The 13,652-nt window shown below is 36.7% G+C and overlaps 1 protein-coding gene across 18 annotated transcripts in view; it reads right to left on the reverse strand.

The window, feature by feature from the left end:
• The window catches only part of LOC133847019 (uncharacterized), a 139,677-nt gene that overhangs the window by 4,672 nt on the left and 121,353 nt on the right, over window positions 1-13,652 (reverse strand). For 8 of the 18 annotated variants that reach the window (XM_062281733.1, XM_062281734.1, XM_062281732.1 and 5 more), the window contains 8 exons: window positions 11,821-11,986; window positions 7,315-7,470; window positions 6,583-6,765; window positions 6,173-6,376; window positions 5,884-6,045; window positions 2,933-4,410; window positions 1,334-1,526; window positions 1,107-1,256 (listed from right to left, as the gene is read on the reverse strand). In XM_062281733.1, the coding sequence (XP_062137717.1) occupies window positions 1,107-1,256; window positions 1,334-1,526; window positions 2,933-4,410; window positions 5,884-6,045; window positions 6,173-6,376; window positions 6,583-6,765; window positions 7,315-7,470; window positions 11,821-11,986 (2,692 nt within the window). The remainder of the gene's footprint in view (window positions 1-1,106; window positions 1,257-1,333; window positions 1,527-2,932; window positions 4,411-5,883; window positions 6,046-6,172; window positions 6,377-6,582; window positions 6,766-7,314; window positions 7,471-11,820; window positions 11,987-13,652) is intronic. The other 10 variants (XM_062281740.1, XM_062281739.1, XM_062281738.1 and 7 more) reach the window with 4 other exon arrangements.

Below are 13,652 nucleotides of genomic sequence, written 5' to 3' on the forward strand. Positions count from 1 at the left end.
GGAAATTGTTCAAATTTCAATCTTACAGATCCGTTAAATGTGTTTATACATAAGTAAAATGTGAGGTTTGGTTATAAAAAGGAAGATGCATATATGCAATTACGTATTACAGATATTATAGTATACTTATATAATTCATATATATAGTTTATATACAAACGAGATGAAGGTGAGAGACAACAAATTACTTTAGATATATATGGCGGGATGGGGAGTAGGGGAAACTTTCAACACTTTCAAATTTGGGGGCTCTACGCACACACAAACATCATACACACACAGAGAGAGAGAGAGAGAGAGAGAGAGAGAGAGAGAGAGATACAGAGAGATAGAGTGATATATAGAGACAGATAGTTAGATATAGATTGAATTCGAGATAAAAGCGTTACGAGTAATTTTTTTTTGGTTTTTTGTTTGCCATTATATGAGATATAGCACGAGAATTTACCTGCAGATCGGTTTGGTTAAGTTTTAATTGAGTTTTTAGTTTAGTCTTAGTTTATGTTATGGTTAATATGGAATGCCCGATTCAGACACAATATATAATATATATTATAGAGAGAGACAGTGAGTCAGAGAGAGAATGTGAAAGAGACAGCGTCAGACAGAGAGAGAGAAAAGAGAGCTTGTTTGAAGTTAAAGTATACGTTGAGATTTTTGTTTTTGACGATGAGATGTGTGCATTAGAAAGAAAGAGATAGCGTTGTAGCCAGATAGAGAGAGAGAGATAGATGCACAGAGTAGCCAATAGAGTAGCAGTGTGATTTGTAGAAAAAGATAGAGCTAGAGTTAAAAGAGAGAGAAAGACAGATAGAGAGCGAAGGAGCGAGCGAGCGAGCAGTAGCTAGAGCTTTGTTTTTTGGTTTTTTGAGCCGCGTGCGCAATCGATTATAATAGCTGCATTTTCATATCGAGCATTTTTGTATTCTTTTAAGTGAGACGTGGTATTTTTTTTTGTGGTGAAGTCGAGACGGGACGCTGTTGCTGTTGTTGTTGTTGATGTTCTATTCGGTGGTCGATTAGTTGAGCTGCTTGTGTCCCCCAAGAGCTTTTCGTTTCTGTATTGCGATTGTGTTTTGCGTTGCATTTTTGTGGACCAAACTTACCCTTAAAATCCCAAATATCCGGGGACTCGATTCGCTAATCAATGACATTAACAAATCTATTATCGATATTGTAACCAAAGATCCATCCATGATATTCCAGCCGGATGTGAAATATGCATCCGGGCCATAAAACATGCCCGTGGCAACTACCTATAAACAATAATTTGTCTGATTAGTAGTCGAAAGTTGCTTTGATAACAGAGAGAGAGAGAGAGAGTTCAACTGACCTTAATGAACATTTCGACAGTGAAGACGACGGTGAACACGTAATTGGCTGTTGACAGGAACAATCTTTCGGTGCTGCTTGGAGGGATGTTTGGTCTTTCCATGGCCAAAGTTATGCAATTGAGTGCGATGAACAATAGGACAACATTGTCGAACCATTTCTGGTTCACAAACCACGTGCAAACCTGACGGAATCTGTCACCACACACACACACAGAGACACAGCAAAATAGTTTAATGATTGCAATCGAAACGAATCGGAATGGAAATCGAAAATGAACATGAAAATTGTAATGAAAATGGTCAGGTGGACAATTGCAACAATGTGGCAATTGAATTACGCTGCTTGCTGTGCGAGTATCACAATCAAATTGAAAAACTGCCAAGCGTATAACCAAAAAAAAAAACCCCCAAACAAAAAGAGAAAAGAAAAACGTAAACGTAAATGAAAATGAAAATGAAATGCGACTGTAAAAATAGTTGCAAGTCTGTTGCAAAGTCATGAGCAACGTTTGCAATATCCCTTAATGGCCTTTGCTGATTGAAATCTATCGTAAAATACACTCGTTGACAATTGATAAATGAAAAGGCAGGCGAGTGGCAAAGCTGTTTGTGGCTTAAGATTAATCTTAAACGAAGTGAATTAACTCTCGAGTCAGTCAACTGCCTTCGAGCTTTAAGAGCTTTTCACTGCATTGGAAACGAAGCGTTAAGTTAATATGCAAAATTTATTGTTGTTACATTTGGTCTATGAGCTCAAAATGTTTAAGAAATCTTTTATAACTGATTCTTTTATCACTGATTCGATGCTGCTTTAAAACAGCTTTTAAGCCTTGTTAATAGATTTACATAGAGCTTGAAAGCTCTATAAAAACATAATCACTAAAAATCGATTTTAGGTTTAATATGCAATAAAAACTGCTTTATAGAACATACATCTTGAGAAAAGCTCGAGATTTAACTACACCGATTATTCTAATTGGGGTTTAAATAATGCACTTTGTAGATATTCAGCTTTTGAGCTTATTTGAATTTCTTCTGTAGAATAATTGCACATAAAACAACAATTGTGATTACATTACTCCAGCTATACAATATCTTCACGAGTAGTGCTTTAAAATCACATTGTTAATAGTAACTTTCAAAGCTGTAGAGCCTTTTAGAAATCGTTTTTCAAAGTTACGAATAATGCGCTTTTCCTTGCTGTTTAATGATTGATATTAGGCAGAATATGTGCTTTAATTTCTTTAATAAACATAATTTAATCGTAATGATTTGTAATGTGCTTTAAAAGCACATTGTCAAAACTTTTGAGCTTTGTTAAAATCTTTTTTTTTTTTTGAAGTTAAGAATAATGCGCTTTTCTTTGCTGTTTAATGATTGATATTAGGCAGAATATGTGCTTTAATTTCTTTAATAAACATAATTTAATCGTAATGATTTGTAATGTGCTTTAAAAGCACATTGTCAAAACTTTAGAGCTTTGTTGAAAACTTTTTTTTTTTTAAGTTAAGAATAATGCGGTTTTCTTAGCTGTTTAATGATTTTATGGCAGATTAATCCATCAATGAAATTGGTAAAATTGCATCGATCACACTCACCTATTCTCCTCGGGAAAGATGTACATGGAGTAGGACTCACGCTCGATGGTAAAGTGCTTGGGCGTGAGCCGCTGGATGAGCATCTTCAGCTTGGACATGTGCTCTCCGCAGGGCACCATGGAATGTTGCTGTTGCTGTTGCTGTTGCAACGACAGCTGTTGCAATTCCTTGGTCAGCTGCTGTGGCGGCAGCTGTGAGTGTTCAGCAAGTTGCATTTGCTGTTGCTGCTGCTGTTGTTGTTGCAACTGTTGCTGATGGAGTAGCTGCAACTGTTGCAGCTCCTTCTCCTCTAGACGTTTCTTCAGATTGTAATGGCTGATGGAGTTCTTGCGCTTATCCCGCGCCTCCATATACTGTTGCAGCATATCGGGTTCATTGAGATTCGTGTAGGACTTTTGCCATTTATCCAAATCGATTTTCGAATTGGTGTACGACAACGATTTGCGATTCGCCTCGAGATTGTGCAGATTTAAATGCGACGTTTTGCTAAAGGCCAACTCAATGGAGCTCATTCGCCGTTGGCCGGCGCCCGGTTTCAATTTGGGCGGCTGATTCAGATTCTGATAGACCTGGGAGTTGAAAATGCAGGCGGAGGCACGACGACTTCCCGGACCGCTGCCAATGCTCAACGTATTCGACAGACGACGAATCGAGTTCTGTGGACTCACACGATTCGTATCCTTGTGTCCTTGTGCAGTTGGAGTAACTATTGCTTGAGTTGTTGCTCCTGCTGCTGCTGCAGCGGTTGTTGTTGTTGAGCGCAAGAGGCAACTGTTGTCGCTGCCATTGTTGAGCTGTTGTTGCTCCTCCTCAAGATCGACATGGCCACCGAAATGTTCATCGCCGGTGGCGCCGCGTCGCTTCTTTGAGCTGCTGCGTCGAAAGCGTTGCTTAAAGCTGCTCGCCGGCGCCAGTGGCAAACGTTCGCTCGATGAGCTGCCGCTAGTTGAGGCACTGCCTCCTCCTCCGCCTGCTAATCCTCCTCCAATGCCACCCAGCGCAGAGCTAACCGAACCCGTCAGCGACACTGTCATGGGCGACAAATCCGATAGATTCAAACTGTGACTGTGACTGTGGCTGTGACTCTCGGCGGGCGGCTGCAGTGAGGCTGTCACAGTGCTCGATGAAATGGTGGGCACATAAATGGGCGTGGCAGCGGCACTTGTGCTCGAATGCTTCGAGATATCATCGATGATCACGCTATGCATGCTGCTCGTTAACGCGCCAGGTAACAGACTGCTCAATTGATCGCTGCTGCTGCCGCTGCCGACGCCGACGCTCGTTGTGGCTGCCGCCGTGGCTCCAACAACGGGATGTCCCTGCAGCTGGCTGGCATTGAGTATGTTGAGTGGCTTGTGGGCCAGCACCGGCGATGGCGGTATGAGATCGATGGCCGGTATGCCCTCGTCCAGGGTCCGCTGACCGCCGCTGAAGATGTTTGGCGGCTTCAGCAGCGATGGCGAAGGCGACGCGGGTGGCTGCGAGGAAATTCGAGAAAGTCACTTAGAGATATTTAACAACGAGTTTAAGAGAGTTTCTGTTTAGAGTTTAGAAGATACCAAACTCACTAGGCAAAACTAATTAAAGTAGAGAACTCATTAAGATGACAATTTGCTATATTTTGTATTCAATGGTATGTTTTGAATGAGTATATTATATATCCGTATATTGATTTGCAGGTGCATACCAGCAAACTTTAGAAAGTCACTTAGATATATTTGACAACAATAAAAGAGTTAAAAAGTTAGCATTAAACTTTTGGAGATCTAATTAGGAAGGGTGCTGCAGTCAGGTTTTGTTGCTACTTCAATTGACAATTTGGTATATTTGGTATTGAATGGTATATTTAAAATGAGTGTCGAAGGTAACGCGGGTGGCTGCGAGGAAATTCGAGAAAGTTGCTTAGATATATTTGACAACAATAAAGGAATTTAGAGATCTGATTAAGAAAACTACAGCAGACAGGTATTAGTCGATATAATTGATAATTTGGTATATTTTGTACTCAATCGTATATTTGAAAGTCATCAGAGATATTTAACAACAATAAAAAAATTAAGAGATTAGCCTTTTGAGATTAAAAAGGCTGCTGCAGTCAGGTGTTTTGTTACTTTTATTAACAACTTGGTATATTTTGTACTCAATTCGGAATGTGTTTTAGTATTTTTTCGGTATATTGATTTCGCGTGTAGCTGTGAGCAAATTTTGAAAGGCACTAAGATATTTGACTAAAATATATGGTATTTTTGTATGTTGTTGTATATCGATATACGATAATTTTTATTTAATATTTATTTTAATATTTAGTTAAGCCTTTGCAGATCTGATTAAGAAGGCTGCTGCAGTCAGGTTTTTTGCTGCTTTAATTAACAATTTGGTTCATTTTGTACTAAATACTGTATTTTTAATGCGTTTTAGTATTTTTCGCAGTATTGATATGACGACTGGCTGTCAAATTATTTTGAAAGTCATTCAGATATTTCACAACTATAAAAGACTTTAAAGTTTAAAAGAGATTTCATTGTCTGTTTGGTATATTTTCTACTCAATAGTATATTTCCAATACGTTTTAGTATTTTTTCGCTTTATTGGGTGGCTTTGAGCAAATATGTTATATTTTGAATGTATATATCGATATATGAAGTATACATTTCAGTATATTTTAGTATTTTTCGGTGTATTGAATTAGCGTATTTTAACAATGATTAAAAAAGCAAATACTGAGTTGACACCTTGAATGTAGTTGTATATTGATATACGAAATATAAATTCTGGTATATTTTAGATTATTTATTGATTTGGTATATTCTAGCAATAATACCGCACTGTCAGGTCATAAAACGCAAATAAATAGTTGACAGTTTACGTTAAACAAAAGTCAGTTAAATAGAAAGAAAGGCTATCATTTAGTTGTTGTTGTTTAGAAAGCAGTTTGTGTCTGTTGTGCTCACCTCAACGTCGCCCCACTGGCGAAAGGTCATGCCCGAGTCCATGGTGGTGCTGGGCGAGTCCTGTGGCGTTGCCGCCGTCGTGGTGATCAGCGGCGGATCGCGTATCAGCCGCATCTTGGAGAGGCGTGGCGCCTCGCTGCGTCGATCCTTAATCGAGTATGTCTACACAGTGAATGGTGGCAAGCAAAGAAGGGAAATCGTGCAGACAACATAAAATAAATGTGTGTGTTTTGTTTGTTGGAGAGAGGGAGGACAACACTGACGATGTGGGAGGGAGTGTCCCACCTACCTTTTTGAGACCGCCACGTGGTGGCTTGGAGTCATCGTGTGGCAAGAGTTTGCTGCAGCTGCCCTCCTTGTCGACGGCTGGGGAAATGGCGGCAGCATCCGAGGGCAGCTCATTGATCTGATAGTCTTGGATGGGCTGGAGTAGACGCTGGCGATGCATATTCGATTTGCCCTCAATGATCAGCTCGGCGGAGTCCTGCAGCTGCTGAGGCGATGATAGATACGTGGATACTACATACGATTCGAATACATACCGTGACACGACTCTTTAGCATACATTCTCACACACGCACACACACTCACTTGACATGCATTTCATTCATTCAATCATTCAGAGTCTCTCTCTCGGTGAGTCTCACGCTTTCTCTATTTCGGTTTTGTTTTTTCGTGGTTTCTTTTTGTGCAACTTACCTTGCGCATGTCCTCGGCGCTGCGCCAGCGATTGCGTACCTCGTAGTAACTATCGTTAGTGGTCGATGAATCAGCTTCGCTGCGTGATTCATCGTACATACCATCGCTATAATTTTCGGCCAATGTCTCTTCGCGCAGTTTCTTAACCAATTCGCGCTGTTCGCGCTCGCGACGTTCATTTCGCTGAGGGAATCAAAATTTCAAAATTAGACTTTTATTCGTCAACGTGTGTGTTGTCGGAGGAGTTCCGGAGAATCGCGTTGCTGTCGATCGATTGTTATCGATTATTATTAAACTCTGATTGCACAATGCCACAACAATGTTTCAACTACAATTCATTATTTCGATCGATTGTCAAAGTTGGCAACTAAATCAGTGATCATTTATATTTATTACTATCGATAGTTACTATCGATTAAATATATAATAAGAAGAAATTAGAAAACGATTGAAAACAAATATTTAATGTTATTTCTGTAAGAATAAGTTAAAATTTGAATTCTAATGGCAAGCGAGACTTATTAAGTAATTGAAACATCGTTTATGTGGACTATCGTTTACAGAATATCAAATGCCAATTCATTTTGATGTTTGGTAGGAAAACGTTTCAGCTTTCGGAGAAAGTGAAACACATTCCCAAATTGGCAGAAGTATGTATGTTATTGACGTTTTGGATGGGCTTTAAGGTTAGTTTTTGTTAGTTGTTGTCGGTGGGTGTTGGCAAAACTCTACCTCTGAACTGAATCCCTCAACCAAAATGGCGACCAATAAATTAAACAGCACATAATTGCCGAAGGTCATTAGAGCCACAAAGTACAATGCAGCCCAATGACTTGTCTTTTCCATGCCATTGAATAAGACGACGTTCCAATCCTCTTGCGTCAGTATCTAAAAACATTTTTGTTTTTGTTTTTCGATGAAAGTTGTTGTAGTTGATGTTGTAGTTGTAGTTGTAGTATCGGTGGTAGTTGTTGTTGTTGTAGTAGTTGTTGTTGTTGGTTGGTTTTTGATGGTTGAATTTGGTTGATTGATTGGTTGGTTGGTTGCAGTTGCAGGTGGCGGGCGGCAAACGTGGTGCATATTGATATGTATATATATTTTTTGGGATATATATATATATTGATATATATTGGATATATATATTTTGAAAAAGCACATAAAAGAAAAACGTAGAACAAATTCCAATAAACATATTGTGTGTGTGGGATAAAAAAAAGTAAGAGAAAATAGAGAGCACAAAGAAAACAGATCATGTTGGAGAAGCAAAACGTCAAAAAAATGTGTTAGATATATATTATTATTATTATTCTTATATATATTATATATAGATTAGATATATATATGTTAGCTTTGCTTTGGTTTGGGTTTTTTTCTTTTTCTTTTTTTTATTGTCTCATACCAACTTTTCTTGTAGCTTACAAAAATTAAAAGCATATAAAGCACTTCTTTTCCGATTCGAAATAAATGATAAAGCAAATGATGAACCTAGTTGATAAAATCCACTTGTTGATGTTGCTGTTATTAACCATTCCTAAGGTTTTTTTTAACATAACATAAATTGGTTGCCAAAGCGCACTAAAAGCAATTGGCAAATCAAAACGGAAACGGAAACGAAATCAAAATAATACAATTAAACTACAGTATTGAAATATGAACTCATAAATTTCGTAGTTAATTCGTGGTGTGGTTTTGATAAAACACAAAATGACAAACGCTTCAAAAACAAGACAAAGCGCTGCAACTTCTAGCTTGAAGAACGCAACTTGGAAAAGTCCATAAAAATGAAACTCAAATACGAAATTAAATTTGGTTCAAAGCGCGCAAAAATCTTGCATGTAAATTCAAATCTAATATAAAAAAAATATTGATATATATATATATATTTATAATTTTTGTTTTTCTTTTTGGTTGAATTTTTACACGACGTGCCAATAAATATTTCTTGCTATAATGTTTTTGGAAATATATTTGAACAATACGATTATATATAGTTATTTCTTTTTGGCGTGGCTGTACATAAATTATATGCTTTTCTTTTTGTTTGTATTTTTTTTTTTTTTTTTTTTGTGTGTTTGGCAAAGCGCAAAAAGCAAATAAGAAACTTGTAGCAAACATAAGAAATATTTATGTAAAAAGGAAACGCAGAAGAAGACAAAGCAGCAGCATATTTGGAAGGAAGGAGAAACAAGCCAAACGAAGCCAACAAACGAAGCGTTTTCCAATGCCTATACATAAGTTTCTTATATATATATATTTATTTCGTATATATCGGTTTTTTTTTTGTTTTTATATATATATTTTCTTATTTTTATATATGGTTTGTTTTTTGTATATATGTAGTATAGAATTGTTGTGTATATTTTTATATATATATATAGAACAAAACGTAACGACATTATAAGTATCACTTAATTGGACTGACAAAGGTTTTTGTTTTCATACAAAAGTAAAACACGAAATGTGAGAGGAGGAAAAACAAAACGAAATTTTAAATTCAAGGAAATCATGCAAACAAATGAGTGGAGCATATATATATGTTACAAATGAGTACACTGGTATGTGTGTGTGTGTGTGTGTGTGCGTGTGATTGTGTGTGTCAGAGAGCAAGAGATACGGGAAGAGAGAGAGAGGGAAAAAGAGAAAGTGAGAGAGAGAAAGAGATAGAAATTGACAGAAACAAAATCAAGAGCTAGAAAGTGTGATATGGATAAGTGTATATCGATTTGTGCATATAAAATAACATACATCGATATGCGTATATCAATAAAATTATCGATACGTGTTTATCGATCAATTTATGTTGATTATTGTGTATCAATCAATGTTAGGCGATATGTGTGAAGATTTAATCGATATTAATATGTCGCATCCATTCAGAATTAGCGATTCAATTTAATTGAATCCACTTTTGATCTTTACAGCGTTTCTTCTTTTTTAATAATTTACAGTTACAGTTAAGTTAATCAGTTACAGTTAAGTTGATCAGGATCGATATAAATACGAAATATCGATTCAATTAAATTGAATGTATCTTTGAGCTCTATAGCGATACCTTTTCTATAATTTGCAATATTTAGCAATACGATAATTTACGAGAACTTGCTTTAAACTATCGATAAATGTATATTGAGTTGTTTACATCATATATCGATCAATGTAGGAGCAGGATCTATATTAATACATCATATCAATACAGAATTATTGATTCAATTAAATTTAATATTTTTTTAACTTTTTAGAAATTTTTGTTAACTGGTAATCGATTACTTTTTCTATAAATTGGTTTGCTCAATCAATTCACAAATTTAGCTCTAGCTTTTGGTGAGATTGTTATTAAAGACAGACAAAAAATAATAAGATGGACACAAATGAGAAAGATTTTAGTGTGTGTAAGTGTTTGTGTTTTTGTATGTTTATTATGTTATCATCTAAGACTACTTACGGATTAAAAAGGTAATTGAAACTAGGTAAAAATAAATTGTGTAAGAAGACGGGAAACTAAAAAAAAACAATATATGAGAATAAACGTACTGAGGCAAAAAAACTAAATTGGATCGCTAGAAGAACGAGAGTGAATAAAAGATATATAGTATGTATAGCGAGGATATATTTGGATAAACTATAGTAAACTAAAACTAAACGGAATGTACGCAAAAACTAGAATTATAGGGTAGATATATAAGGTATAAGATCTGCAGTTTTGTTTTTTTCGTTTCATATATTAGGTTGGCCAAAAAGTCTTGCGGTATTTTTATTGAATTTTCAATTGTTCATAAAATTGGTTAGAATAATGCGATTTAAGTCAAATATGCGCCGTTTTGTTCGATGACGAGTTCCCAACGAGATGCCAACTTCATAATGCCCCTCTTATAGAAGCTCGCTTTTCTATTGGCAAAAAAACTCGGAGAGCCAATTTTCACAGGACTCTCTTGTGGCCAATTTCCGACTACCAAGGTCGTTCGCCATGGACAGAAATAGGTGGTAATCACTTGGTGCGAGATCCGGACTATACGGTGGATGCAATAGAACCTCCCATCCGAACTCCCGGAGCTTCTGGCGCGTCACCAAAGATGTGTGTGGCCTGGCGTTGTCCTGATGGAAGACAATTCGGCCTCTGTTGACCAAAGATGGCCTCTTCTGCTTGAGTGCTGCATTCAAGCGGTCCAGTTGTTGGCAGTACAGGTCCGAATTGAGCGTTTGGCCATAGGAGAGCAGCTCATAGTGGATGATTCCCTGCCAATCCCACCAAACACACAGAAGAACCTTCCTGGCCGTCAATCCAAGCTTGGCCACCGTCTGGGCAGCTTCACCGCTTTTCGACCACGACCGTTTGCGCTTCACGTTATCGTAAGTGATCCACTTTTCATCGCCAGTCACCATCCGCTTCAAAAACGGGTCGATTTTGTTGCGATTCAGAAGCGATTCGCATGCATCCATACGGCCAAAAATGTTTTTTTTTGCGTCAAGTCGTGTGGCACCCATACATCTAGCTTTTTTTTTTTTTTATCCAAGCTTCTTCAAATGGTTTAAAACGGTTTGATGACTCATGCCAAGCTCTTGGCCGATGCTACGGGTGCTACTATGCCGATCTCTTTCGATCAATTCGGCGATTTTATCGCAATTTTCGACGACAGGCCTTCCGGACCATGGCGCATCTTCGACCACCTCCGCACCAGAACGAAAACGTTGTAACCATCGTTGTGCGGTGGAAATGAAAACTGTATCGGGTCCATAAACTGCACAAATTTTATTGGCAGCATGAGTTGCATTTTTGCCTTTATCGTAGTAGTACTGTAAAATATGCCGTATTTTCTCTTTATTTTGCCCCATGTTTGTGACGCTATAACTCACGAACGACTCAAGACAAACAACAATAAATCAAACACGTGTTAGCGCGGGAAAAGAGCTTTCCAAAAAGGTATCGCATGAACCGATTCGATAAATAGAACTAGAACTACGCGCTTGCAAAGACACCTATCGGAAATACCGCAAGACTTTTTGGCCAACCTAATATATATATATATGATCATTTTGTTCTGTAACACTTTGAAAGTTTGCTGTTGATTCTTTTTTGATGGGGAAAAGTTACTTTGATAGTGGTAAATAGTTGGATAGGTATATTTTTGTTGTATATATATATAGAATATATTTCATTTTGATATCTCTTGTTTTTTTTTTATTTTTTTTTTTGTTTTTATTGGTTGTGTTTTTGGTTGTTGAGATTGTTATTGTTCTTACTTGGAAAACTGTGACAGTGGCCCACAAAATGTTGTTGAAGTGTTTGCGATCGCATTCACATTGCGGATGTCGGCTGATTATTTCGGGACACGTGCATTCACGTTCGACTCCGGATTCGTCCAAAAATTTACAAAACTTACCGCCAAACAGATACATGCCGAGTATGCTGTAGGTTTATACGTATATATGTTTTATATATGTATATATATCTCATATATATATAGAGTAATAGGGTTTTTCGTGTGTGTTCATATATATTTATATATATTTTAGATATACATCGGTATATATATATATATTGATATAGTAAATATGTGGATATATAGTGGTTGCGATTACGAGAATATATATGTATATGCATATATTGATCGATCGATCGATCGTTTGATTCAAATTGGTTATACATACATATATATATATATTTATAGGCAAATATAAACTATATAATGTATATATATATATATTTATATCGATGTGTGTATGTGTGTGTGCATGTATATATATATATATAATACGTAAATAAAGTTGATATCTTGAGTTGGGGCTGATCTATGTTGTAATTGTTTTGTATATGTGTTTGTAGCCTCAGTTAAATGGGATATTTTTCTTTCTCTATGTACAGTGTATTGGAGTTTTTCTTCATTATAATCATTATCTCTATTGCTGTTTTTGTTTTGTTTTGAATTGTTGTTGTTGCTGTTGTGGTTTTTCATGTATACATATACATATATATATATATATTATGATATATATTAAAAAAGTTGAGAGAAAAGTAAAAAAAACTGTTTTATTTTACAGAGTTTTCTGGGAGAACCTCAAAATAATATGAGCTGACAAACTCTAGAGACAGTACTAGTATTTGTGTGTGTGTGTGTATGTGTGTATTATATGGCTGTATTTTATGTGAGTAGTTGTGAAAGTTTAGAGGGTCAGAGTTGAGTTGGTTGACATAGTTTACAGTTAAGAGTTTAGAGTCGAGTTTGTTATGCGTGTTTCAAGAGTGGAGAGTGGAGATTGGAGAGTTTTTTGTAGTAGTAGTGGAGGGTTTTTTTTTTTTTTTAGTGGTTGTGGTAGTGGGGGAGGGGTTAATCAAATACTAAACAACTTAGAGGCTAGCATACAATAGTACCATATACATATATACATAGTATAGTTGATAAAGACATAGAAATATACTTAAGAGATAGTATTATAGTATGTACAGGAAACCATAACAAAGTAGAGAAATATTATGTGACTGTGTATGTGTGTATGTGTGTGTGTGTGTGTGTAGAGTGTGTGTTAGTGTGTGTGTGCGTCAAATCAAGAAAGAGAAGTAGCGAGTAACGAGTAGCGAGTAGAGAGCGAGCGAGAGAGAGATAGAGATTCAAACTGTGTGTGTTTATCGTTGTCTTATCGCTTATCGATAACATGCAAATGCAATAACTGCAAGACAAAGGCAACAACGCATCGCAACTTCAAGACAGTCCAAGAACAACTTGCTGTTCATTTGGTTTTAATGTATTGTTTAATTACTTTTCTTTTGCGGGAGGGGCGATTCTTCAAACTGATATGCTTACCTGTGCAATGTTATGATTATTATTATTGTTATTGTATGTAACTGCCTTAAAAACTAATGCTAATCGAGAATCGATAATTTACACATTCAAGAGCATTTGACACACTACAAAAAACGATCGAACGACATGCGAATGCGCGCTGCTTGCTACGAAACTCAACTCAACACAAATAAATCGATAACATGCGTCGAACACAATGTTTCTCTCGTTATGCTGAAACAATCGAACGATCGAACGAACGGCAGGCAAAAGCAGAACGAAACGAAACGAACA

The sequence above is a fragment of the Drosophila sulfurigaster genome, chromosome X (assembly GCF_023558435.1).
Source record: "Drosophila sulfurigaster albostrigata strain 15112-1811.04 chromosome X, ASM2355843v2, whole genome shotgun sequence".
In the NCBI taxonomy this organism is placed as follows: Eukaryota; Metazoa; Arthropoda; class Insecta; order Diptera; family Drosophilidae; genus Drosophila; species Drosophila sulfurigaster.